A 27221-nucleotide genomic window follows, 5' to 3' on the forward strand; every position below is an offset into this window, starting at 1 on the left:
TCAGCAAACATCTAAGGCTAACAAGAGAAGTAGGCATAGTTAGGCCTAGGCTATTCAGGGCAGGTCAACACAGGCAGCCTCAAATCCAGTGTAATCCAGTCAAGCAATGTCAACAAAGGTCAAGTCCAGAATTCGGTTGTGCAAACTCAAAGCAGTTAAGGCAAGGCAGGAATCAGTTCATGGACAGCGTTTGAAATTGTTACGTAATTGCAATTAGCAGTGGCTAGGGAATACCATAGTATTTTATTAAGCTTTTACAACAAGAATCAGATTGCATTTCACACTTGTGTAGTTGTCTTTGAAAAAACAACAACGAAAAAACCCATCTTTAATAGATAATTGAAAAGACAAAACTTTCTGTAGCATTGAAAACTTCATTTTTATATTACTTTCCCTCCCATCAAATATCTGCTTATGTTTTGAAAGCCCATACTAATTAATTTAGGGTGAGAAGTTGAGATGTCTCGCCTCCCAATTTATCTGAGATGGAATTAATCTGAGTCCATTTGCCAGTAAAAACCAACAAAAACAGCATTTAACCTTGAGACTACTATTTTTATTTTGACTGACATGGTTAGAAATATATGTGTGGGAAAAGGACTCTTATTAAATATAGCTGAGAGAAAGTAATGTGCTTAAGGGATGGGGAACCTCTAGCACTCCAGATGATACTGGGCTACAACTCCCATCATCTCTGACCCTTGGCTGTGCTGTCTGAGGCTAATGGGCGTTGGGAGTCCAACAATATCTGGAGGGCCGCAAGTCTCCCATCTCTGTTCTAAATCATGCCTGTATTTGGACATTGCACTAAGCCATAGATTATTGTGATGGCAACAAGCCTAGTTTCCTCTAAGTACAATTGTAAGATTCATATACTCCTTCTTTACTCCCACAATCACATCCTGCAAGGAAGAATTTGGAAGCTTTTACTTCCATCTTTGGTGTCAACCAAACATAGTTAAGATTAACCATTTTTAGGGGTTTCTCTGTACAGTGGTACCTCGCAAGACGAATGCCTCGGAAGATGAAAAACTCGCAAGACGAAAGAGTTTTTCATTTTCTGAGTTGCTTCGCAAGATGGATTTCCCTATGGGCTTGCTTCGCAAGACGAAACGTCTCGCGCCTTTTTTTTTTAAACTGCCAATGCATTCCTATGGGAAACCGTCAATACACATTGGTGCTTCGCAAGATGAAAAAACTCGCAGAACGAATTAATTTCATCTTGCGAGGCACCACTGTAGCTTTAAAATGTGGTTAATTTTCTCACATTCAAACCAGAGGAAGAATGGGAATGGGAGGGTCTATCCTTATTTTTGTCATGGTAAACCATAGTATATTGTAATGTGTGCCTGCATCCAGCATAATCACTGGAGATAAATCTAGCTATTTTATTTGAAAATTTGAATGTGGTGAATGCACTTACAGAGATACTCACAGTATATCCACTTTGATTCTTTGAGGGCTTTTTATCTTTAAGACATGTTTTAATCAGAGCCTCTTCTTTTTGTTTTGTTTTTTTAACTATAGAGAACTATATATATTTAATGACATCTGTAAAATTCCTTACTTCACATTCTGAAAGATTCACATAGATGAGCTTGGGAGTGATAGGAGAGTGAATATAATGGCCCTTTTCCCATGCAGAAAGTGTTTGTTGGTGTTAAGTTGTGGGTGAACATATCAGACGACACAGTGATTCTTCAAACAGCTCTTGTTTATTCACAGGCCAGGACAGAACTGAACTAAAGAGTTCAGTCAACCTGCTTATATAGAGCTCCAGTACAATGTAACTGTAACAATTTTCTAAAGCTATCCAATCACTGAACGTCACTTTCGATCCCTTATTTGCATAACTATCTACACTATCCCCCTGCTGGCCCAGAGTGAGAACTTCAGTACATAAGTTGGTATTCAAGATTTTGTATGTTCTTAATTTGGGCATCCAATCAACCTTCATGTTTTCTTAGTCAATTTCTAGTTAATGCGCCAGTGTTAATTGGGTCCTCTAATCAGAGTTGAATTAGCAATCTGGTGAGTAAGGGAGCAAAACATAACCAGAGTTTAAAACCACAGACTCAGGATTGTAGCTGAAATGTCAATAGTGTAGCAGGGTCTCAAATAGCCGTGTTTCCTAACCCTACCTGGAGGAACCAGGGATTCACCCTTCTATGTTGTACAGCTAAAATATGACCCTTCTCTCCAATATATCATAACCCCTATTTCCAAATTAGATGGATGAGTGGTTTTAACTTAGCAAAAGAGTTTTCTTCTGAGCTGTACCCATTCCCTATTTCTCCACCTAATGCTTTTGATACATAATTGAGATGGGTGAAAATGAAACTGAACATCAAATTGGGAAGAAAAAGAGTTACTTCCTAATTGTCATATGGCAATAATGTATTGCTTTAATCCTGCCGTAGATTGGTCGTGAAAGTTGGATGGATCTTGCTTGCATATTTTGGATTGACACCATCTCCATACATGACAGTAAAACAGAATTAAAGCATGCTGCATCTATTTATGTTGCACATCAATGATAATAAATAATTGGATTTGATGGTATTGATATTTGCCTTGCAAGTCATCAATGACATTTTGGCTGTGATTCTTGCAATGACAATTAGTCACTCCCCTCAGAGAGCTACAGTTCTCAGATTGGTTTAAGAATTAACCTCTTTTCCTAGGATACTCTGGGAAATGTTGCTCTCTGTGGGGGATACAAGTGTCTCAACAACTCTCAGCACTTATTATTAAAGTGGTATGGTGCTGCTTTAAATGTATAGTGCAGATGGGGCCTCGGTTTTAGTGCCAAAGGTATTGTGCCAAAAACTTCACTGAAAGGGTATTTCTGCTTAGGGGAGAATTTAGAGAAAATAAAGAGGTGGAATCACTTAAGTCTTCTGGGAGGCAGTTCCAAGCAAGCTGACCAGCAGGCGAGAGAAGGTGGAGTAATTTCAGGGATCAGAATTGCTTTGGATGATTAAGGATGGATGTTGGAAAAGTAGAAGCACAGATCACAGGTAGTGGTGTATCAGGATGTATCAACATAAGGGAGAAGTGGCCATAGAAGACTTTGAGGGTAAGTGCAAAGAATTTGTGCTTGATTCAGGAAGCCAATTTAAAGATTTAAGGAACAGCATCTCTTTCCCAACCAGAGAACCACATTCCTTCTGAGCAATTTCTTGGGGCTATGCACTAACTAGTCTTGCCTTGCCCCATTTCATTTAGCTTTTGGTATCACAAAATATAAATGGGAAAGAGCTGATAAACTGAGGAAAGCCACACTTGGTAGCAAGTGGGGGACCCATGAAGCATTCTAGGAGTCTTCTTAGACTGATCAGTTTGTGAACTCCCACCTTGATTTTCAGACTTGTATCTTAAATATTTTTTTTTATTTTCTTGGCTGTGAGTCTTTGAAGACTTCACAGACCTTTCCCCACCTGGCCTGGGAGTGGGGACAATGATTGACTCCAGCTACAGAAGCTGAGGTTGTTGAAGAGGCCAGAGATCCATACTGGGTGTCCCTTATTGCAGACCCACGTCATTGAGCCTGAGCTTCCATAGCTGCTGCCCGCCATGAACCACCATTGGCAGGATTGGCAGCAACAGCAGCTGATATGTTCTGCGCTTGTGAACATTTTAGTCTCTTGCTAATTATGCTATTTTAAATGTGCATTTTATATTTGACTTCCTTTAGTAATGTCTTCTTTTGAAATGTTGTATAGATTTTGTAGTTGACCTCCTTTGTAATGTTTTGTTTTGAAATCTTTGAGATAAGATTTAAATTTTCTGTTAGTTGCCTTGAATGTATATTTTAAGTTTGACTTTCTTCTGTAATGCTTTGTTCTTGCTTGCTTTGATGTTTTAATGTAGGTTGTAAACCATTTTGAGATTTTTTTTCTTAAAAATATAAAGCGGTATAGAAATGAACTGAATAATGATAAAAAATAAAAACAACACTTCTTTTGAGGTAGCTGTGGATGCTTCATGTTAAACTAATTACTGAGCTTTGCTAATATTAAATATATGTATTATTTAACAGAAATCCATTCACAGTAGTTTAGCACAAGAAACTCTTACCTTGTTTTTTTTTTTTTTTTTTATATAATATTTTATTTTCCGCATTCAATAATCGACAAACACATCAAAAGGAAAAAAGCAAAAGAAAAACAATACATACATTATACAAAAACATAAAGAAAAATAAAAACGGTAAGAATAAAAGAGTTAAAAACAAATATTGTATCATTATATTCTTCAGCATTAACTTAGGTCTGCGACTTCCCCATGCCTTCCCACTCTGTATTCTAGGTCTTATATTCTGGTAGTAAACTCTTTCCCTCTGGCGTATCTTTGGTTCAGATTAATATTATTGTCTTATTTATCCTTACATTTCCCTATGTCTTATTAAATATACTTTCTTTAACATTGTCATTTTTATAATAACATTCTTTTACATTCAATCTGATAACCTCAAACGTTCGTAATTTTATAATGCTTCTGTAAATAGTCTTTAAATTTCCTCCAGTCTTCCTTCACCATCTCTTCTCCCTGGTCTCTGATTCTGCCGGTCATTTCTGCAAGTTCCATATAGTCGATGAGCTTCATTTGCCATTCTTCCAGCGTGGGTAGATCTTGCGTCTTCCAATATTGCGCGATGAGTATTCTTGCTGCTGTTGTAGCGTACATAAAAAAAGTTCTATCCTTCACTTGAACCTGTTGGTTTACCATACCCAGGAGAAAGGCTTCTGGGGTCTTTCTAAATGTGTATTTAAATATTTTTTTCAATTCATTATAAATCATTTCCCAGAAAACCTTAATCCTTGGGCACGTCCACCAAAGGTGAAAAAAGGTACCTTCTGCTTCTTTACATTTCCAGCATTTGTTATCAGGCATATGATACATTTTTGCAAGCTTGACTGGTGTCATGTACCACCTATATATCATTTTCATTATGTTCTCTCTTAAGGCATTACATGCCGTAAACTTTATTCCAGTGGTCCACAACCTTTCCCAGTCAGCAAACATTATGTTATGGCCAACGTCTTGAGCCCATTTAATCATAGCCGATTTCACTTCCTCATCCTGTGTGTTCCATTTCAGCAGCAAATTATACATTCTAGACAATATTTTTGTTTTAGGTTCTAATAGTTCTGTTTCCAATTTTGATTTTTCCACCTGGAAGCCAATTTTTCTGTCCATTTTAAATACCTCCATTATTTGATAATAATGAAGCCAATCTCGGACTTTACTTTTTAGTTTATCAAAACTCTGCAGTTTCAGTTTGTCACCATCCTGTTCTAAAATCTCCCAATACTTCGGCCAATTTGCCTCCATATTGAGTCTCTTTACTGCCTTAGCTTCCATTGAAGACAACCACCTTGGAGTTTTGTTTTCCAAAAGATCTTTATATCTAATCCAGACATTGAACAGTGCTTTTCTGACAATGTGAATTTTGAACATTCTATGCACTTTAACTTTGTCATACCATAGATATGCATGCCAGCCAAATGCATTATTGAACCCTTCTAAATCCAATATATCTGTGTTTTCAAGAAGTAGCCATTCCTTCAACCAGCAGAAAGCTGCTGCTTCATAATAGAGTTTTAGGTCTGGCAGGGCAAAGCCCCCTCTTTCTTTAACATCTGTTAATATTTTAAATTTTATCCTTGGCTTTTTGCCCTGCCAGACAAATTTAGATAGATCTTTTTGCCACTTCTTGAAACAGTCAGTTTTATCAATAATCTGCAGTGTCTGAAACAAAAACAGCATTCTTGGCAATACATTCATCTTAATTACAGCAATGCGCCCCAGTAGTGAGAGTTTCAAACTAGACCACGTATCTAGATCCTTTTTTATCTCCGTCCAGCACTTCTCATAGTTGTCTTTAAATAAGTTCCCATTTTTTGCTGTCATATTTATTCCCAAATATTTAACTTTCTTCACTACTGTTAAACCTGTTTCTTTCTGAAACCTTTCATTTTCAATTTCTGTCAGATTTTTTGTCAAAACCTTAGTTTTTGTTTTGTTTAATTTAAAACCTGCCAATTGGCCAAATTCTTGGATCAGTTCTAAAACTTTTTTTCCACTAGATTCTGGCTCCTGCAACGTCAAAACCAGGTCATCTGCAAAAGCTCTTAATTTATATTGTTTAGCTCCGACCTGTATCCCTTTAACCAATTGGTCCTTTCTGATCGTATTCAGCAACACCTCCAGGACCGATATAAAAAGTAATGGGGAAATTGGGCACCCTTGTCGTGTTCCTTTTTCTATTCTGAACTCTTCTGTCAAAACATTATTTACTGAAACTCTTACCTTGTTACTCACTTTCTTTTCAGTGAATATCCTTCTCAATCCTTTTCTCTTAGCCATTGATTCTTTTGCAGGCATGTTTGCTAGACACCACAGTTGGACTAACACAATTTCAGAAGTGTTTATGACCTTATTCCATTGAACAGACTACTAGTTACTGAAAGAATTTATAATTCAGGGGTCAGCAAACTTTTTCAGCAGGGGGCTGGGTCCACTGTCCCTCAGACCTTGTGCGGGGCTGGACTATATTTCTTGGAGGGAAATGAACTAATTCCTTTGCCCCACAAATAAACCAGAGATGCATTTTAAATAAAAGCACACATTCTACTCATGTAAAAACACCAGGCAGGCCCCACAAATAACCCAGAGATGCATTTTAAATAAAAGCACACATTCTACTCATGTAAAAACAAGCTAATTCCCGGACCGTCCACGGGCCGGATTTAGAATGCGATTGGGACAGATCCGGCCCTCAGGGCTTAGTTTGCCTACCCATGGTTCATATTATATGAATGTGATAGATGAATTGGATGGTTTCTCCTGTTTCGATTTTGCATGAAAGACGTTTATTTCTAAAACATTACAGTTCCTTTCATCGCTATGTTCTGAAATGCAGTTGATGAAATCACGTGGCATCTGAGCTGTAACACACTCTCAGCCTATGACTCTTTTGTCTTTATTAACCCCCCCCCCAAAAAAAAAACCCAAATAGAAAGCCTAGGAGAAATTGCATAAGTCACTTCACTAACTTTTATATTGACTGCATTTCATACAGATTCAAATCAGTGGATGTTCTCCATTTTGTATGCATGCATTTCGTGAACTCATAAGTTAAAATTACATTTCCAAGACAGATTGATCGCAACGTTCTCTATGACAAATGCTGTAATCCTATTAGGCATGGAAACTCTTTATTCTTCTGTTGTTGCTCAAAATAATACCCGGCTCTCTTGTTTCTCTCTCTCCCCCCTCCCCTTGATGTCTCTCCACATTTAGAAATGCCAGGAAGCCCACGAAACCAGTTCACGTTCAGACCACTGCCGCCACCGCCACCACCACCCCACACATGTACCTGCAGCAGGAAGCCGCTTTCAACAGCTGACTCTTTCCAGGGAAGATCAATGACGACCCGCAGCCAACCTAGCCCAGCTGCTCCGCCCCCTCCAACCAGTACACAGGATGCAGTGCATCTCCATAACAGTTGGGTCCTGAATAGTAATATACCACTAGAAACCAGGTAGGTACAAACCTACAATGCACATATCCATGACCTAAAAATAAAGTTTGTGAAACTATTTATTTATTAATTTAACAGGATTTATATGCCATTTAATCAGAAAAGAACTCTAAGCAGTTTGCAGGAAAGAATATCAAATATTTGTTACAAATGCTAAAAATAAATCAAACATTATTGAATAAAAGTAGTGGAACAGGATGTGAATGTACTAAATAAATAAAGCAAAGAAAAAGTAGCTTAATAATTGGGGGTCAGGTATTAAATGTAGGTTTTCTTATATACTGATGTGTAATTTTTTGTCATCTAGTCATCAGCCAATTTGGGTTTAATGAGAAATGCATCATGAATGAACCCACATAAGTCTTAGGCTCTTGCATCCCCTCCCGCTTTTTTGCATGCCAGAGGAAAAGCTTCAAAGCTTCCAGTGTCACTTTTTGACAAACCATAGTTTCCTATGATGCCCAAACTCTGGGAACTGAGTTAGGTTCTTACTGAGAAGAATCCAGGATCAAACCATGGTTTTAGATCCTAGCTTGTTATCAAACCATAGTTTAAACCAACCACAGTTACTTGAGTTAAGATGTCACAGGGATGCTTAAAAACACAGAGAGAAGTGTTTAATCTCATCTTCTGGCAATGACAAAGAGAAGAGGGAACGGAAATTCATGCACTGGAAAATCATTCTTTCCCGTAAGACTTTTTCTTCCAGGAGATTAAGGCAGCATACAGAGTTGTAGCTCTGTTTCTGCCCCCGCCTCTTTGTCTTCACCACCACAACTCTGTGGGGTAACTGGTCCTGGGTCAGCCAATGAACTATGAACACTACAGAGAAAAGTGGTATATTGGTGGATACCAGTTATTTGTCCATAACAGTTACCCTAAATGACCTACTGTATTATTCCAAAGAACGGCAGTGCAGACTCTGCTTAAACAACACTGTGGCCTGGGGCTACTTTATATATGGCATTTCTTCTTCACCGCTGTTGAGAAAACTGCCTTATTTCTCAGTTTATTTCCAGTAAATGATCTGATGGCAGAAGAGGAAACACCAATGGATTGCTTCCCCCCCCCCCCCCGCCTGCTTTTCTCAAAGTTACATGAAAGGGAACAAAATTCTTTTACAATCAAACCAGACGCATTTTGATGGCAGATGTATCACTGTGCTAAATCTTTCTTGTATAATAATACTGAAATCTATCTAATAGGTTTAAGCCGATTCTTTTATTTTATTTTATTTGGAACATTTGTAATCTCAAAGTAGATTTAGAGGCATTAATTCATCTCCCCCTATAATAACCAGAGATAATTCAGAATGCACATGTTGAGTGCTTATATCCTTCAAAATCTCATTCTAATTCTTAAAACCACAGCGGTTTGTAACAGCTTTCAGGACTGGACAATTCTTCCTACAAATGGTTATATTTATTCCTATTTCCTATATTTCTACCTCATGCTTCAGTTCTGAGGATTCTAACAAGAAAATCAAACCGTTGTCGCAGTCATCATTATCAACAGCCCTATCTGTACATGATATGTAAATAAATACTGTAGATGTATCTTGCAAGGAGTTCATGCATAGTTCTCCCCCTTTGCTTTTTGTCCAGGAAAAAGCTCTCTTAGGTAGGTTAGGCTGAGGCACAGTCGTTGGACCAAGGTCATGTTCCTATTCTGAAGTGCTTACAATCTAAGCAGGACCAGCTGCAGGATTGTGGGGTTTGGGGGGGTGGTGAGCTGAGCAAAGTGTCCTCTGATGTGTCATTTCCTCTGTTAGTGGCTTTACTTGGCTGCAATGGCCACAGGCATAGTGAGTCTAGCCACTTTCTTAATTTCCCACCATGCCCAATACATTTTTTGTTTTTGTGGCTTTGAAGGGGGGGGGGGAGTAGTTGGAAAGCTGGTAGTGTGCAGCTTGAAAAATGGGTGGAGGGATTAGATGCCTTAGTACGAGTATATTTTTATTACGCACTTACAGGCAATGTCAGGGACAACATGCACTCAAATTACCACATAAAGGCAGAATATCTTCTTTTGAATTCATTATGTTGGAGGTGCACCCAATTTCAAAAGGTTGAATTCAAAAGAGGATATTCTGCCTTTATGTATATTAAGGCAAATGCAGTAAATATTGTATTGATTATGTTCTGTATTGTTAGGTTGCACAGAGGTACCTCGGGTTACATATGCTTCAGGTTACATATGCTTCAGGTTACAGACACTGTTACCCCAGAAATATTGCTTCAGGTTAAGAACTTTGCTTCAGGATGAGAACAGAAATTGTGCACCGGCGGTGCGGCAGCAGCGAGAGACCTCATTAGCTAAGATGGTACTTCAGGTTAAGAACAGTTTCAGGTTAAGTACGGACCTCCGGAACGAATTAAGTACTTAACCCGACGTACCACTGTATTGGCAATTTAGTTTTGCTAACCTTTCAGACTACTGCAGCATCAGTGCAGAAATGCTAAAATAAATAAATAAATAAATAAATAAATAAATAAATAAGGCCTCAACAAAGTTGTTCCCCGATGGAAATAGTTTGGGGGTTTGCTCGTGTTCCTTTCTTGGATGAGTGCTACTCTCACCATTTACCTGAAGGAAGGGGAAGGAACCCGTAGGCCGTGAAGAAAGCGTTGGGGCTTGTCCTGTGATATTCTTCTAAACTGAGAAGGAACCAAGAGTGAATCACCACTGTAAGAACTTAGCAGAACTAGGGGTGAACTGCTGAGCAAGAAGGCGCTCAAGGGCAGAGGAGAACTGTAGTTCCCAGAGAGTTTTTGGAATTCTTTGCTGGCCAGGACAAGCAGAGAAGCCAAAGTCTGCATCTGACTCTGTACAGGGATGTTTTTAGTCAGGAACAGCCGGAGTAAAAGTGGCTATCCTGCTTTATTTGTGTGCCTCATCTAAGAATAGATGCAGAAAAATAACTGAATAATGGGGGGGGGGGGGAGTGGACAAAGGAAAGTTACAAAGCTTTTTCAGTTACACATAATTTCGCTCAGACCCCATCTGCGCTATACATTTAATGCAGTATCATACCACTCTTCCAGCCAAAATGGGTCTAAATGTAACCTCTGGTTTAAAGTAGGGTAAATTCCTAGTTTACATGCACAATCTAACAGCACCCTATTATTAAAAAACTAGTGCTTTCAGAGTGGTGAAAGAGAGGCAGCAATTTGTGGGAAAAGATAGCAGAGCTAGGATAACATTAAAAAGGTTAAGAGGCCCCTTTTAGAGGCAATTTCTTATTTTCACCTTAGATGAATTTATTATGTCTCCCTCTCCATCATGATAAAGCACTCTCACATGTTGCCAACCCATGGCTTGTTCCCTTTTCTCTCACTAAAAATAATTATGATTCTCAGCTTTTATGGACACTTTGCTCTAATTGTTCGGGACTGATGATTTACAGGGTCATGTACTGTTATTATCTTTGACAGCCATAGCTCTATGTGCTTATTGTTTTTATAGGATCCTTAAAACTTCAACGACTCAACAGAGCATGCTTTCCTGTTCTCTGTGCATTTCAAGTTTGTTTAAGTCGCTTAAATACACACTCTGGTTATCTTTGTTTTGCTTTGTTTATTGAATACAGAGTATTTCTGTAGCTCAGCCAGGACTGAGAAGCGAAAGCAGGTTATATAACATGTTATAGAATAATGTACTTTCAAGTCATGATCCAGAAAGTCGCAGGAGTAGAAAAGTTTATTTAAGAAACAGCGTTGCCACTTATGCATCCCTGGAAAAAGGGGACATGCACCGCTGAAAAAGAAGATAAATGAGAACACAATTTTCATTAAAAATGCAACATGCTAATTTATAAGTATATATTCAAATTTAGAAATAATTACTAACATGTAAATTTCAAAAAGGCAAGCCAATTAATTCCATTTCCAAATCACCTCAAATAAAAATGTTTTAATTAATTTTCACCACAAATCCATATCACTGTAAATCAGTTCCTGTTCAATTAACCTACACCCAAATAGTTTGTTAAAATATTTGAGGCTATAATCCTATGTGAATTTACTTGGGAATAAGCCATAGGTGCATTACAGCAGAATCCTAACCGTGTCAATTCAGATGTCAGTCGAATTTAATTCCTAGGTAAATGAGGTTAGGATTGCAGCCTTAATTACTGATGTAGCATGGTAAACAACACCTGATGAAATTCTTCCTTTTATGCAGTGTAAGGTTGCAGTTCTAAACTTTTTTACAAGGGCACAATTCCTAGTGAAGATGGCAAGAGTTACTTCTGACTACAAAACTAAACCAAAAAGTTTGAGTAGACAAATAAATGGAGTGGAATGGGGCAGGCAGTTTAAGCCTGTTCACAACTCAGTAGGAGTTGCCTCTGAGTAAACAGGTCAGGCCTATGGTGGTCAGATGAAAAGGGAACATGGCTTCTACACCTTTAAGGGTTTTATAGAAATGGAATTTAATCAGGTATAGCTTGCTATTAAAGGTACAGGAGCCCTGTCCCTTTTCCATCTTGCCATCCTAATTAGGCTGCAACCCATCCCAAGGTCAGCTTTACAGCACTGTCAAGCAGCAGTCATTTTCTTGGACTTCAACAATTTAAATGTTCTTCCATCTAAAAATATCCATCCACAAAGAAAACTAGTATCCCAGGAGAAAGAGTGCACTCTTCTACCTGACATGTGCTTTGTGCAGGGAAGGCTTTCATTTTTGTTTGTGCTGGGATTTGGGGAAGGGAAATATTCCACTTTGTCCACACCCCAGTGACAATTTTGTTTATTTTTTTATTACTAACAGACAGAGGTCTCCAATGCAAGCCTTCTAATATTGCTGCCTCTCAAAATAAACATTTCTTTCTCTCAAAGATATATTTGCTACCTCACCTGTCTCACAACAGTCGCTTGGCAGCAATTTTCAAGTCTACAAGTTTATTGTCTCCTACATTGTATTTGTGTCACGATTAAGGCTGCAGTCTTAAATGTACTTAGCAGGGAGTAAGCCCTTTGAACGGAATGGGCCTTTTTTCTGAGTAGATATACATATAATTGTTCTCTAAATGAGCAAGACTTAATGAACAGGAACTTTTCAACCAATTACAGTGGTACCTCGGGTTAAGAACTTAATTCGTTCTTGAGGTCCGTTCTTAACCTGAAACTGTTCTTAACCTGAGATACCACTTTAGCTAATGGGGCTTCCCGCTGCTGCCGCGCCACCAGCGCACGATTTCTCTTCTCATCCTGAAGGAAAGTTCTTAACCCGAGGTACTATTTCTGGGTTAGCGGAGTCTGTAACCTGAAGCGTATGTAACCTGAAGCGTTTGTAACCCAAGGTACTACTGTATCTGTTGGATCAGATTCCTACCCAGCTCAGCTCAACCTGGGAGTCATCCAGGTTCATAGAAAGCAATGTTCTGCTTATAAAACAAGGAGACTTTGAACCAAGAGTGTGGAAACCTTTTGAGCCACATTGCCTCATGAGGAATCTTGCGGGAGGACATGCTAATGGTGGGCAGGGCCAGAGGCAAGAGAATATGGTTGAAAAAATTAATGGCACTCTAAACTTAATGTAGTAGGCTACATTCCAGGCTACACGAAAGGCAGACATTTCTATACACTTTTACACAAGCAAGAGGCACATTCCATTTCAAGGACACATTCCAGATAGGCATGTGATGTAGAGCAAGGCCTGTGAGAAGCATGACCAGGAAATCAGTTGCGGCCTAGGAAGAGGCCTAAGAGCAAGATGGAGACTAGGAGACTCACAGAGGGAGTTTGGGCCTGAGGTCCCTCCTCCATACTTAAAACTCTTCATGACTATGCCCCTGGGAAGGAGTGCCTCAAGCTACTGGCTAGATGTTGGCTAACAGTTCAACACTATCAGTTTCAGGTGGCCAGCTGTATCACTTTGTTTCCACACCATTTCAGATGAGCTGCCACAGGCAAAGTCGGAGAAGGAAGTTTTCTCCACATGGAGTGGAATACTTCCATTGTTTTCTGTTATGCTAACACAACTAAAAAAACTTAAATAGTAAGGAACTATCATAAGTAAAAGACTGAGTACTGAGACCCCCAAGATAATAGCTAGATAAGCTGGGCCCATCCTAGCTAGGTTGGGTTCCCCCTGCCTCCCACAGGCTCCTCTAAATTCTAACACATGACAAGGCTTTCTCCATTGAGAATTAGAATAAGCCCCATGTCTTTATGGAGATCCATCTGGCATAGTAGGCCAAGGGGATTCTGGATCACATCTGTCAGCTATAGTCCTTGTTATTCCTTCGTCTGCTGTTCTTGTTACTGGAATGCCTTTCACACACGTCTTCATGTGATTAGGAATCATGCAATAAAATGAACTGAAATTGGTTGTAAAATAATACGAACAACAACTACAACACCAACAACTCAATGTATTTTTTACAAATAAACATCCAAGGCTGAGACCTTTAGAAAACCATCCAGTTGGTAACACTTTTCAGAACAAAATGGCTTCATTTGTTTCTGAAAGTATGAATTGTGGGCGCCTGCTGTATCTCAACATGGATGATGTTCCACAAAACAGAGACAGCCACACGGACAGTCGTGCTCCAAATTGCTGTAGAGTGGATTTCTCATATTTTTGCCAGGGTGCTGCTATCCTTACCAATGGGGGATTCTGATTATTTTTTTCACATGCACAGAGTATACTTCCTTCTTTCTTAATTAACCTGCTGTACCTATAATTAGAGCAGTTAAACTATGGATTTTCCTCAGGCTTTATTGGTGAAGTGGGGATGCTAACTGGCATTAATGACTGTGACTACAGAACAGGGGAGGGGGAGCATTTAATTAATATGAAGTACAAAGGTGTAATCTTGTATGTATTCAGCCACCACCACAATGTAGACACCATCTCATTGTTTCTGTGTGAGTGGAATCATGTGATTTAAGTGTCTTGGATTTGTTTGGCATTCTTCCAGTATTTATAGAATTTTGGGGGGAGGCGAATAGGTTTTCTGTCTATGTGGTTTTCCATTTGTGTGATCATTTTGTGTGTGTGATTTTGCTTCCATGCTTAATCATTATAGTGTTGTGGTCTGCTCCCCAACAGATCACTTTTTGTGGGTGTGCAGCTCCTTTTATTGTTTAGTGTCTTGAGCTGTTTTCGACTGTTGATTTTTTAAAAAAGGTTTTCTTATTTCAATAGGCTGCCCTTCAGCAAAGCTATTAGGGTGACGTCCAACATGAATCAATATAATTATATAAAATTATGTACAATCACACTTAGGAAAACAGCAGAGCAGAATAGCAGCATTCAAATCCAACATACAATAAAACTTCATCAATGCAACTTTTGAGTTTTGTTGTCTGTCTTGGTGCCCAGGATTGTCTTTGATAATGCGAAAAGCACTCAAAATCATTCAAGTTCATATGCATGAACCTGGTGCCTCCAGGTGGTGTGGACTACAACTACCATCATTCCTGACATTTGTCTATGTTTGATGGGGCTTTTGAAAGTTGTAATTCAAAACACCTGAAGGATGTTTAGCTTGTTGAAGGATTATATGTACCCCGGTTGGTGATGGGGAACTTGCAGTCTTCCTGATATTGTTGGACTCTAAGTCCTGGCCCAGTGGCTATGCTGACTGATGGGAGCTGGAGTCCAATGGAATTTGGAGGGCCACAGGCTCTCCACCTGTGGAGTGGAGTGGGGGGGAGGTACATCTTACTCTCTGTAGAAAATGTCGCAACCTACACAACTGCATAAGTCAGAAGACTTGAAAATATTTCCTGAACCGGAAGATTCGAAGACACTTATCAGACCAATGTGACACTTGGTTAATGAGTCGTTTCTCCAGTGTTCTTTTTTATCTTCTTTATTACAGTGAAACAACAACCCAAAAAACAATAATGCAATGCTGTTTCTTTTTTCAAATCCTTTTGGCTTGATATCTGTTTTTCTGGCATGCCTCTTATACATGCCATTTTCTGTCTAATTAAATAATAATTCTAACCTCACTTGTGGCACATCACATTTTGAAAAGGCACATTGAGGAATAGAAACGCAGTTTGACAGCCCCTCTACTGGTTTTTCACTGCCAAATGGTGGTGGGGTTTTTTATATATAAAAAAAGATTCAAATGTCTTGACTACAAAACAGGATGAAGTAAAAGTTATATGTATTTGTCAGTCACTTCACATAAATTTATTTCCTCAGTTATTTATCACATATATAGGCAGGCCCCATTCACGTGGGGGTTATGATCCGAGGCACCATGTACATTGGTGAAATCACGTATAACTGAAACCCATTGAAAAAACCTGCAAACACCCTGCTCCACTCCACCCCCATTCTACCGCCCATTCCACCCTTTTAGTGATGTTTCAGTGATGTCCTTATGATTTTTCCAGGTCACTTCTGGGTTTCGCTCGTTGTGTGTATACACACTGAGCTTTATGGAAGAGGGGGTATTTGAACCCTTGTCTCTAAGAACATAGTCTGACACTCTAACTGCTACACCACACTGCATCTTTGCTCATTGCACCACACTGTCATTGTTTTAATGCTGCTAGCCAATACTATGAAAGAGTCCATTTGTAACTTTGTGTGTTTCTTATGCATCAATAATCCACTTTTCCTTTCTTTTTTGGGTGGGAGGTTATAAAAAGTGTCCTGACATTTTTTTAGATGCATTGGGTGATTTTATATGTGTTTCCGCCTTGTTGTAATCCAGCACAAAGGCATGTCTAGAAGCAAAGCCACTACCTTCCCAGTAAACAGGACTTAAACAGAATAAAAATGGAAGCACCATTTCACTGTGCTATTAAACCACAGGCTTGTCGCTATATGTGTACATTTCAGAATTTCTGTTTAGTCAGAAAGGCACGTTCATGAGAACCAATGGGACCAGATCAGTTCTATGTTTTAGGCTGCTGTTAGAAATTAATCAGTTGCATGAGTTTTGTTGGCAGATATCTGTGTGAAGGGCTTTAGCTCAGTGGTAGAGTGCTTTGAATGCAGAAGACCCCAGGTTCAATCCCTGAAATCTCTAGGTTAGGTTGGGAATATCCCTTGTGTGAAAGTCCTGGAAAGTTGCTGCTGGTCCATGTGGACAATACTGAACCAGACAGACCAATATTTTGACGTGGTACTTGTTCCCTAATGGAGTTTTTATGCCAATTATGTTCTGTTAAAAAAGTTTGTACGTGTGACAATATGTTATTTCTCTTTTTCTGGATTCTGTTGTCATCTTTGCCTGGCATGGGTGGGCTCCAAGGGCTTGTCTACACTTCCACTTGTCCTGTGCCTAGAAAGCATGGATCTGAGCAATTCTTTTGCTGGACCCATGCTTTCTAGGTACAGGTCCAAGCGGTTTTCCCCTTGCCCCACTCCTTCCCAGGGAAAACCCACTCTTGCCATTTGCTCTGATTGAATGCTAAAGAGTTGTTTTCCTCAGGGAAAAGCAGCAGGACAAGAGGAAGTGTGGATAAGCCCTAACATCTTTCATTTGCCATGGCTGGTCTAGCAAAAGAACTTACAACACCAATATGTTTAAGAAATTTTGAGAATAGCTTACATTTTCTTTACAATAGAATATCTGCACTATAATAAACCAGGAGCTCTCTAATAGGTTATTTCCAGTAATTAGAAGATGCAGTTTCATAGTCATCTTAGAGTTCCTTAAAAAAGAATACATATGAAATCATACATTTTTAATTTCTTAACTGCACATTGACAATCTATATTTTAACAGATATCCATCAAAATAAATTCTAGATCGGCATGCTTTCTCAAGTCATTTTAATACTATTCTTTGTTGTGTTTGAACTACCATTCAGCAATGAATAAACATAATTATTGCAAGCTATTTATTGTGATAGCCTTAATAACAGATTTGAGTTTACCATTTTGTTGCCTCTTTTGTACTCTAATGATCTCTCTAAGCTGTGCATCGCAGAAAGTAATCTGTGTTGTGCATGTCAAGCCATTCATGTTAATGTTCAACAACCCAATAGGTTTTCTGTTTAAAAGGAAAATGGGGAATTAAAACAGTTTTGCCATTTTCTATCCAGAAACTGTTAAAGCATTTTTTAATAAAAAAGAATAATGTGAATGGGAAAAAAAGACCAACAAGAATTTATTATATCCTTTTTCCTTATTCCACATTGTGGTCCTGATCCTGATCCCACAGAAGTCAGTGGGGGATTTGCTGGCCCTCGGCTGTGGAATTGCCTTCCACCAGAAATCAGGAGGACCATGTCTCTTCCCTCGTGCCAAGTGAAATGTAAGACCCTCTTTTTGCAAAAGCCTTCCCTATATAGCATTTTGCTACTTTATACATAAAGGGCCTAGGACTTCTGCCCACAAGATAAAGGAAAGAACATTCAAATCAGAAGGGAAAGATGTACAGTTTGATAGCAACATGTTTGGGGATAAGGTTCACCACATGGTCTCACTTACTACTTTGTGTGATTTGTAAACAACTTTCAACTATTATAGGGGAGGGGAAAGAAGTTTGCTTTGCATTTTAAAATGGAAACTACATAATTTGCACTTCTTGAAACAACACGCAAACTAAAGCTTAATTATCCTTCAAAATACATATATTAGTAAAGATTAACCTACAAAAATGCATTATATTAGAAACAGTTGTTTGTAAAAAGTATCCTTAATTATCCTTCAAAAATTTCACTTCCTCAAATTTTGTGACGCAGTTCTCCAACTGCTTCACGAAGATATACAGAAAAAAAGATACACAGAAATGCATATAATAAGCAAAAGTGTCTGTAAAAATGCATATATTAGTAAAGATTAACTTACAAAAATGCATGATGTTAGAAACAGTTGCTTATAAAAAATGCACACTTAAATGCCGATGAATTTTCATGAGGACTTTAATAATAATCTGAAACTGATATGGAAATGCAACAAATTGAAGTGAACACTGGAAAAATGACAAACTGAAGTTGACACTCCTATCCATTCCTGAACAGTAGGGATGGAAATCTTAGGTAAATGAGCCACAATGCTTAAGAATTTTCTTTATCCAACCCTGGAGCCAACATAAATATTTCCATCAGCATCTTTGTATCCCTTTGATAATTATTTTTTCAAAGGGAGAAACCAATAGGACTATGTTAAGAACCCCAAACTGTATTCAAGATTATTCTAGGCTAGAATTCTGGATTGTATGTGCCCAATACACATAGACCGATTTTGGAAGTGTAAGGGCTCTGAAAAACCAGCAAGGTGGTCTAGATCTAGATGTGCAATCTGGGAATATTGGACAATAATGCAACTTACAAATACATGTTTCTCATTTACTGTTACAGCAGCCCTAAGCTATATGATGGTTCTTTCCCCTGTTCCATTGAGTAATAAGGGAATAAGGGAAGCTCCAATGTAAGATGTGATGATCTGATGAACTGCAGCCACTGTCGGTGCCACATTCTAAAAAACATGACTTGTCACATTAACTCAGGAACATGGAACATATGGCCCCCAGATGTTGTTAGACTCCCAACTTCCATAAGCCCCAGTGCTTAGCATGAGCATGTGAACTCCCATGGTTTGGCTTGGCATGTTGGACAGTGGAATGGACTCCATTGAGAGGTGATGGACTCTTTGGAAGTTTTTAAGGAGAGGTTGGATGGTCATCTGTGATGGATGCTTTAGCTGAGATTCCTGCAGGGGGCTAGACTAGAGGCCCACAGATTAGTTACCATGTTCAAGAGAAACAGAAAACAAATTTGATGCAATGTCTATGTCAGTTTTTTCCTGCCCCAGCCGTATCTTTATCTTATCCTGGCCTTATGAACCAATTGATAAAAATATGGATAAATGAATCTTTTGCAATATTAACGCCATTCAACCCTGTCCCCCAAATCTAAACACCTGAAGTATGAACTCATGGTCTCCAACCAAACACAGATGCACCTAGATCACTGGTTGCCAGTGTAGCACTGAGCACTGGTACCCTTGAGGCCATCGTCTTATGCCCATGAAACCTTTGAACCTCCCACCTTTACCTCATTTAGCAATGAGGTAGGTAAATACATTCTCTCCCCCCCCCCAAAAAAAAATAAATAAATTGAGCTGAAGAAGGAACCTGCAAAAGTGTCTCTCTCCCCCACTTCCTCTTTCAGCTTTCTGTGGCTTTCAATGTTTATTCTTCTGAAGTGCCTAGAGCTAGTGATACTCATAAGACTCACTTAAGACTCCAAATGCTCATGGGCCTAGAAAGGTTGCTGACCTCCAACAGATGCATCACACACTGCCCCCCCATTTAATATTTCCTTTATTAATATAGGCACATCATCACCACATGTCAAATGTGGCACCACATGAAAGAAAGATAAATATATGCAGAATGAAGGGTAAAATCAACCCTTCTTACTTAGAAAGTGCATTGTACTTTGTCAACATTAACTCATTTGGGCTGTCAAGTCAGCCTAAAACCAGTCCGTTCACTGCCTTGTTTTTAGCCAATTACTGAGTTATTAAAATTAGTTATTTTATTAGTTAGTTATTAAAATGTGTAATATGTTGTCCAAATCAGGAGATACACACAAATATGCCAGGAAGCTTTGGGCACCATTGCATATTCAAATGTTTTGGTTACAGTTTTTCATTTTAATCTGCTGCTCATCAAATAGTAATATAATTTGGTTAATGCTCTTAGCCCCAGGAGATAGCACTATATAGAGTCTTATGATTATCTATATACATGTGTATAGTGATTTTTTGATTTTTATTGGTAGCCGAAGCAGCTGAATAAACAGGCCAACTCCAGAAAGCAAATGCTTTGGCAAACTTCGCTAAATCATAAACAGATAAGCTGAAGAAAACTTTAACAGCAAGACTGTTGTAAATAACAGTTTATGGACAGACTCCTTTTGGCTAAGCAACAGAACAGATCAGGTCAGATGCTTCTAGCAGAATATAATTATTACTGTTAAGCATACTGAACATGCTAGTCTCTTCAGATATAAGAAACCCAGGGCTAGAGCTATTAAGTAGCCTTGTGCCAAATCAGACCTTTGATCAGTCTAGCCCAGTATATACTAGGTAGGGGGAACCCTTGGCCCTCCAGATGTTTTTGAACTGCAGTTCCCATCTGCCACAGTAAGCATGGCCAATTACCAGGGATTATGGGGAGTTGTGGTTCAGCAGCATCCTGAGGGCCAGAGATTTCTCACACCTCGTCTACACTGACTGGTAATGGCTCTCTTGGATTTCAGATGGGAGTCTCACCTAGCTTTACATGGAGGTGCCGAAGATTGAACCTGGGACCTTTTGGATGCAAAGCAGATCCTCTATCACTGAGCTATGGTTCTTACTATTGCTCCTTTAAAATTCTAAGGGAAAATTATGCTCTAGGTTGCACTTTTGGGTGTGATCCCCTGCCATTGCTATCCCCATTATCCCAAGGACACACCAATAAGCATAAATAATATATAGCTGTTGCCTAGGGCTTAAAAATACTGACAAATTAATTTGTTATATTATTTGTATATAAAACGTTTAATGTGTTTATGTGTACACACACATATTTTTAATTTTATACACCTTTTTCTCCCACTGCTCTTGACTTTTAAGTGCAGCATGACACAATTAGATTGCATATGTGAAGCTTTTCCTAGCAGAGAAATAAAGTGCTGGGAGAAGCTTCAAGTATTTCCCTCATTGGCATGAATGCATAAATTCTTTTGAGAGAGCCATTATTTTTTTTTGTGGTCTCCAACAACCCTCCACATCTCATGTACAGAGGTCTTGGGACAGAGTCTAACTTGAGGTCACATTAAGGCTCAGCTTCGGTTTTACTTGGAACCACTGAAGCCTCTTGCTGCTTCCAAGCATCTCTGAAGCTCAGCACAAATTTGAAGATGAGGGGAGCAGATTTCATTTGTGATGTTGCCCTGAGACTTCCTACTGCTTCTTAATGCCTTTAGTGCACAGCACAAGGTCAGAGATAAGGTCCCATCTCTTGATTTGTTCTGGGACAACCATTCACCAGATTCTACAAAGACACATTTGCCATTGCTAGTCTGGTTGACTGCATTTGTGGATTCCTCAGTCAAAGGCAGGGTTGTTGGGGAGTGGTGGTGGCGGCAGCGCTAATAGTATACATGTTTTGTAAATGAACATTGATTGCATCAGGTTATTCTGGCATGCTCCAAAATCTAGGCAAATGAGTAGTGACAAATGGCTGTCAATAGCAGCATGGATAATGGGTGGTGGAGCCACAGAGGCACCCTCTGAGGCACCCACATCACAGCAGGGGGTGGCAAGGTTGTGTGCGAATATAGGTGCCAGATATGTGTTAGCACCCCTGTTGATGCATCCATATGGCCCCCAGCCTTGCCCCCATCCTGTCCAAGTAAGCAGCATTGACACCAGTGTTGGGAACATTGCTCTGTGGCTCTGCTTCACCTCATGTGGATCTGCCCACATGTTTCTAGAATTACCCACAGCAGAGTTTTATCTGGGCCAAGGAAGAATGAATTGTTTCAATCAGTGCATCTCCACATGGTTAGACATTCAAGATTCCATTATCCTGTTATCTGTACCTGTGTATGTGTGCATGTGTAGGATGTGTATGTGCATGTAATGTGTCAGCGAAATAGATGCATACACACATATATAGCAATCGTTGTGTAACTCTTTACAATATATTGTGAAATACATGCGTCTAAAATTAAATTAGTTTACCATATGTGCTGTGGTCTCTGTGTTTCATTCTAAGAGGGCTTTAAGACATTGCAAACAAGTGACCTGGCAGCCAACTGTGGAAGATGCCAAGCTAGCAGCTGGAGGAACTTTGATGAAAAGTCCAAACCCACTCTGAGAATGTGTTCATTTACCATCCAGAGGATTAGGATCAGGCTGTAACTGTGTTGAATAGAATTTTGCAGGAAAACACAACAAAATTTCATATGCAATTGGAACACTTAATGTTTTGCCCCTTTTCATACCGGAGAAGGCTGGGGGCATCTGCTTCTTAAATGCTACTTGACCCCAAATCTGTTATTTGTGAAAATTCATTCTTATGTTTTAAAACACATCATTGAGAAACGGTGGCATGGGCAGAATAAACAGCACTCTTTAGATTCTTATCATCAAAGGTCTTTGTGACATTTTGTCTGTTTGTGTATATCTAGGAATCCTATGAACTCTGATACTGCCTTTTCAAAATTCCTACAATGACGAATCCTGCACAGCTTGAGATCATGCATGTGCTGTGTTGTGGTCAGATAGAGTCTGGAAAAGACACACTAATATTGCATGGGTTCCAGCTTATGTTTATTGAAAACTGCATGCTGAGGCCAAAAGGAGCATTTTATACTGCTATCCTAAACATATTTACCTAGGAACACAGTAGGACTTAGTTCTGAGTATGCATGTCTAGGACTGTGTTGTTTACAATGGCACCTACTCTAGATCAGTCCTCTTCAATCTGGTGTCCTCAGATATTGTAGGACTACAATACCCACCATCCCTGCCCATTGGTCATGCTGACTGGAGCTGATGGGAGTTGTAGTTCAACAACATGTAGAAGGCACCAAACTTGTGAAAGCTGCTCTAGTGCACATGTATTTCATGTAGGCAAAAGGTATTTAAACCACAGGGTGTGTTCTTTCTTGTGCAGACATTAATTTTGCTTTTACAACATGCTTCTCTGTCTTCTTTCCCTAGGCATTTCCTATTTAAGCATGGATCTGGCTCGTCAGCTATCTTCAGTGCCGCCAGTCAGAATTACCCTTTAACTTCCAATACTGTTTATTCGCCGCCTCCCAGGCCACTTCCTAGAAGTACTTTTTCTAGACCAGCTTTCTCTTTTAACAAACCTTACAGATGCTGCAACTGGAAGTGTACTGCCTTGAGTGCAACAGCTATTACAGTCACACTGGCTTTGCTGCTTGCATATGTCATTGGTAAGCTTTGTGTTTCATTTTGGTGTTCTTATATATTTTTTCACTTAAACTGCTTGTATGAGTATTATGCAGGGCAATTAACAGCACAATCCTATCTGTATTTAGTCCCATTGAGTTCAGTGAGGTTTACTCACAAGTAAGTTTGTGTAAGATTAGAGCTAGTGTAAGACAGCATCATTTTCCATTCTGTGCAGTATTTGTCATGTGCAGCATTGTTTTATTATCTGCAGTTCATCTTCTCCCAAAACTTTGTCATTATTCTCACTTTCCATGGCTGAGAATTTATGCCCATGTTCCAGACTAGCAGTTACTAGAGTAAACCCACAAAATAAAAATGGCAGATATGAGGCAAGAGGAGGAATGGGAGTGGGGAGTTAAAGGAAGCAAAACAAACAAACAAGAAATTGGGACCAAATCAGGTGTTTTCATGGTGGTTAGAGATGGAGGAATTTATACACGAGATTTCACAATTCCAACCTGATAGAGCTTTGCCCGCACTGGGCATCCTCATCCATCAAGCACCTGGTTAAATTGAAGCTTCTCGTCCACTGTTGGATAGGTATTGTTTCTTCCAATAAAACTAATTATATGCAAAATTATGCATAAAAATTGCATATAAAGGAATCAAGCTCAATGCAATGAAGTATTTCTGCAACAAGTGGCAGCACCTTGCAGCCAGACTGGAGAGGTAATTTAAGGTAATTTAGGCTATATGCAATTTTCGCTTTATATTCTGGTTTTGGACCTTAAAATCCACATAAGATGCAATTCCACTGTGCATCATGAACAATATTTGCCACCTTTCCCTGGCCGCAGGAGGGTAGCATTGTGATGCGTGGATGGGATTGGGGAAAACAATGGAGGTCATAAAGCAGTATCAGGGTTTTCCATAATAAATGTATTGTGAATATGATCCTTGGACTTAGGAAATTTGACCGCAGTGTGCATTGCAGTATGCAATGTACGAAACATGGGGAAACTGCAAGTGCAGAATCATTCATCATTGTAGATACAGTCTATGTCTGCTTTAGACAAACCCTTTCCTGGGTTTTCATTGCTGCAGTTCTCCGGTTTCCGCCAAATTCACCAATCTTCCCTAGTTAAGGGAACCATTCTTCTGTTGCTTGAGCTGATATTAAGTTCTATCAACTGGATGTTTATTTGACAACAAGAGTCAGTCTGCATTCCTCCTTTTTTAAGTTACATTTGTGCATAAGGAACTGGCTGCAGGAATGGTCCTAACTTTGGTTGCCACTTAGCTTCAGGTTCCAGAGCTTAAAATCGTGATGGAGGGGCGCACTGAAGATTTGCCTGCAGTGTACCTGCAGGTGGGGCTTCCTCTTCAGGAGAGATATGGCAAGGCTTCCAATTGAAGGGACACTTATAAATGCATTCAATCAAACAACCTTATAACCTTCAGATTTTCATGCTTGACATGTGATGGTCTGAACAGACCACATTCATTGCAACATTGTGTGCATGCCCCTGCCATCCCTACTATTCAGGCAAATGAACAGGACTTTTGCAGAAATGTAAACATCTGGAGATGGGACGCAGGTGGTGCTGTGGTCTAAACCACTGAGCCTAGGGGTTGCCGATTGGAAGGTTGGTGGTTTGAATACCCATGACGGGGTGAGCTCCCGTTGCTCGGTCTCTGCTCCTGCTAACCTAGCAGTTCAAAAGCACATCAAAGTGCAAGTAGATAAATAGGTATCGCTCCGGCAGGAAGGTAAACGGCCTTTCCATGCGCTGCTCTGGTTTCGCCAGAAGCGGCTTAGTCATACTAGCCACATGACCCGGAAAAACTGTCTGTGGACAAACGCCGGCTCCCTCGGCCAGTAAAGCGAGATGAGCGCCGCAACCTCAGAGTCATTCACGACTGGACTTAACTGTCAGGGGTCCTTTACCTTTAAACATCTGGAGGCAGAAACATAGTTTTTCCAGCAACAAATCATAGGGTTCCTTTCTGCTGTCTGTGTTTTGTTAACTTACTACGTGTTAAACATAACAGCAGTGTACATTATATATTGGACTAAACGTAGCATGTTTTATTGCAGTAAGTGTTACCATTATTTCAGTAATGCATAAATACACCTTCATGCTTTATAGGACAGAACTGCATTGCCTCTTTCTGCAGATGTTTAAAGCAAGAACCTTGTTTGTAGTAATCAACCAAAGTCATTTAATCCAAAATTGTGATTGTCCCCACCTCCACAGCATAATGCTGGCTGGGGCTGAACATAGTCCAGAAGGTCTGGAGGGCACTGGGTTAGCAAGGGCTGCTTTAAGACAAAACAAAGGAGCTTCTGCAAACTTTTTGGCTGGATCAGAAATCAGCTACTGTAGGGTTCAGTCGTACAGCAAGCCATGAGTAGGTCACAACAGAGTCTGAAAAAACAAGTTTGAATATGCAAGATTAATTAGGTTCCCATTGCTGTTGATGATGATTATATTATTGTTATTGCAGTGCTGTTCTTCATCATCTTTGCTTTGTTCATAGGCTCCAAAGGAGAGTATCAAAGGGTTGGTCATTATGAATTGATCCGTAATTAATCATTTCCTCACACCTTTCGGAAATCCTCATGCTAGAATAGAGAAGAATAAATAAATGTTAACTCAACTCATAGAAATAGAATAATGCCAGGAGGATTAAAAGGGCAGACGCCTTATGGAAAGCAAAGCAGTATTTGTGGAGTGAAATGTCTTCTGTTGTACTCACACCCATGGGGATCCATTTGCCTAACCTTTACACTTCTGTCTGCAAGCACGTTTCTCCACTGTCCTAGGCAGTATATGTTTGGTCTTCCTTTCCTCTCTTGTCCTCAGAACTGATTGATAGGTTTGGGAAGAAGATGCTGTTTTGTATGCTAGATGCTTAACAAAGCCTCTTTGCCACTCTGAAAGGGCAAGCAAAACGCCCTGTTGCTTCCTAATGGTTATCTAGTCCCTAACACTGACCAGCTCGTCCTGAAAGGTCAAACTCTCATTTCTATTTCAGATGGCGTAATCTTTCAAATTATGCCTGATGAAGCAGTGAATTTTCTAATTAAATAGAATCCATGGGGCTCGCAGAATTGTTACCTTGCAGGGGGGAGGTTAAGCCTTCTGTGGTCCAACCAAAAATCTCCTCCTCCAAAGTTCTCTTTGCACCAGGAGGGAAGCCTCCATTTGTATCGGTGGACGCTGTTCTTCCCTCTTAGGACAAATTGCATTGGGGACGGGAGGAGATTTTTCTACCCCTGGAGTCCTTGTCATTCCACTGTGGCTGATATCTTACATCAGAGTTGGAGAGGCTGAGGGACCCAATTTCTGACCCTCAGAACTTTCCTCTGCTTCACACCCTGAGCGTGTTTGTGGGCTGCATTGTGTCCTTCAGCTCTGGTAATATATCTTGTCTGGATAGATGCATGGCCTGGAGAGAGTCCCAAGCATAGCTGTCAACCTTTCCTTTTTTGGCGGGGAATTCCCTTATTCCAGTGCCGTTTCCCGCTGCTATCCCGGATTGTTAGATATCCCATAGACTGTCCCCAAGACAGGGGAAGCTGCTGATCCCTTATTTTTGAGCCTGCTGATCCCTTATTTTCAAATCTGAAAGTTGACAGCTATGGTCGCAAGGAGCAGTTGGCACTGGAGACCCACATTTGACCCATGTGTCAGAGGTTCCCCACCACTGATGTGGTGTTTGAAATCCACCATTCACTTGCACAACATTTTCCGTTTACTAGTTAGAAGAGCTGCTGAGTGAGGGAGGAGGGGAAAGAAGCTACAAGTATGTGTAATTTTTCAGAGTC

General features: G+C 39.7%; 1 protein-coding gene across 14 annotated transcripts in view; it reads left to right on the forward strand.

Annotated features, from left to right (window-relative positions):
• TENM1 (teneurin transmembrane protein 1) overlaps positions 1–27221 on the forward strand; it is a 372670-nt gene that overhangs the window by 168738 nt on the left and 176711 nt on the right. For 8 of the 14 annotated variants that reach the window (XM_083423250.1, XM_083423251.1, XM_083423261.1 and 5 more), the window contains exons 4-6: positions 7309–7549; positions 17688–17780; positions 23192–23430. In XM_083423250.1, coding sequence (XP_083279376.1) covers positions 7309–7549; positions 17688–17780; positions 23192–23430 — 573 coding nt within the window. Of the gene's footprint in view, positions 1–7308; positions 7550–13294; positions 13409–17687; positions 17781–23191; positions 23431–27221 lie in introns of those variants that run through there. The other 6 variants (XM_083423262.1, XM_083423263.1, XM_083423253.1 and 3 more) reach the window with 3 other exon arrangements.

The sequence above is a fragment of the Podarcis tiliguerta genome, assembly GCF_965153285.1.
Source record: "Podarcis tiliguerta genome assembly, chromosome: Z".
Lineage (NCBI taxonomy): Eukaryota > Metazoa > Chordata > Lepidosauria > Squamata > Lacertidae > Podarcis > Podarcis tiliguerta.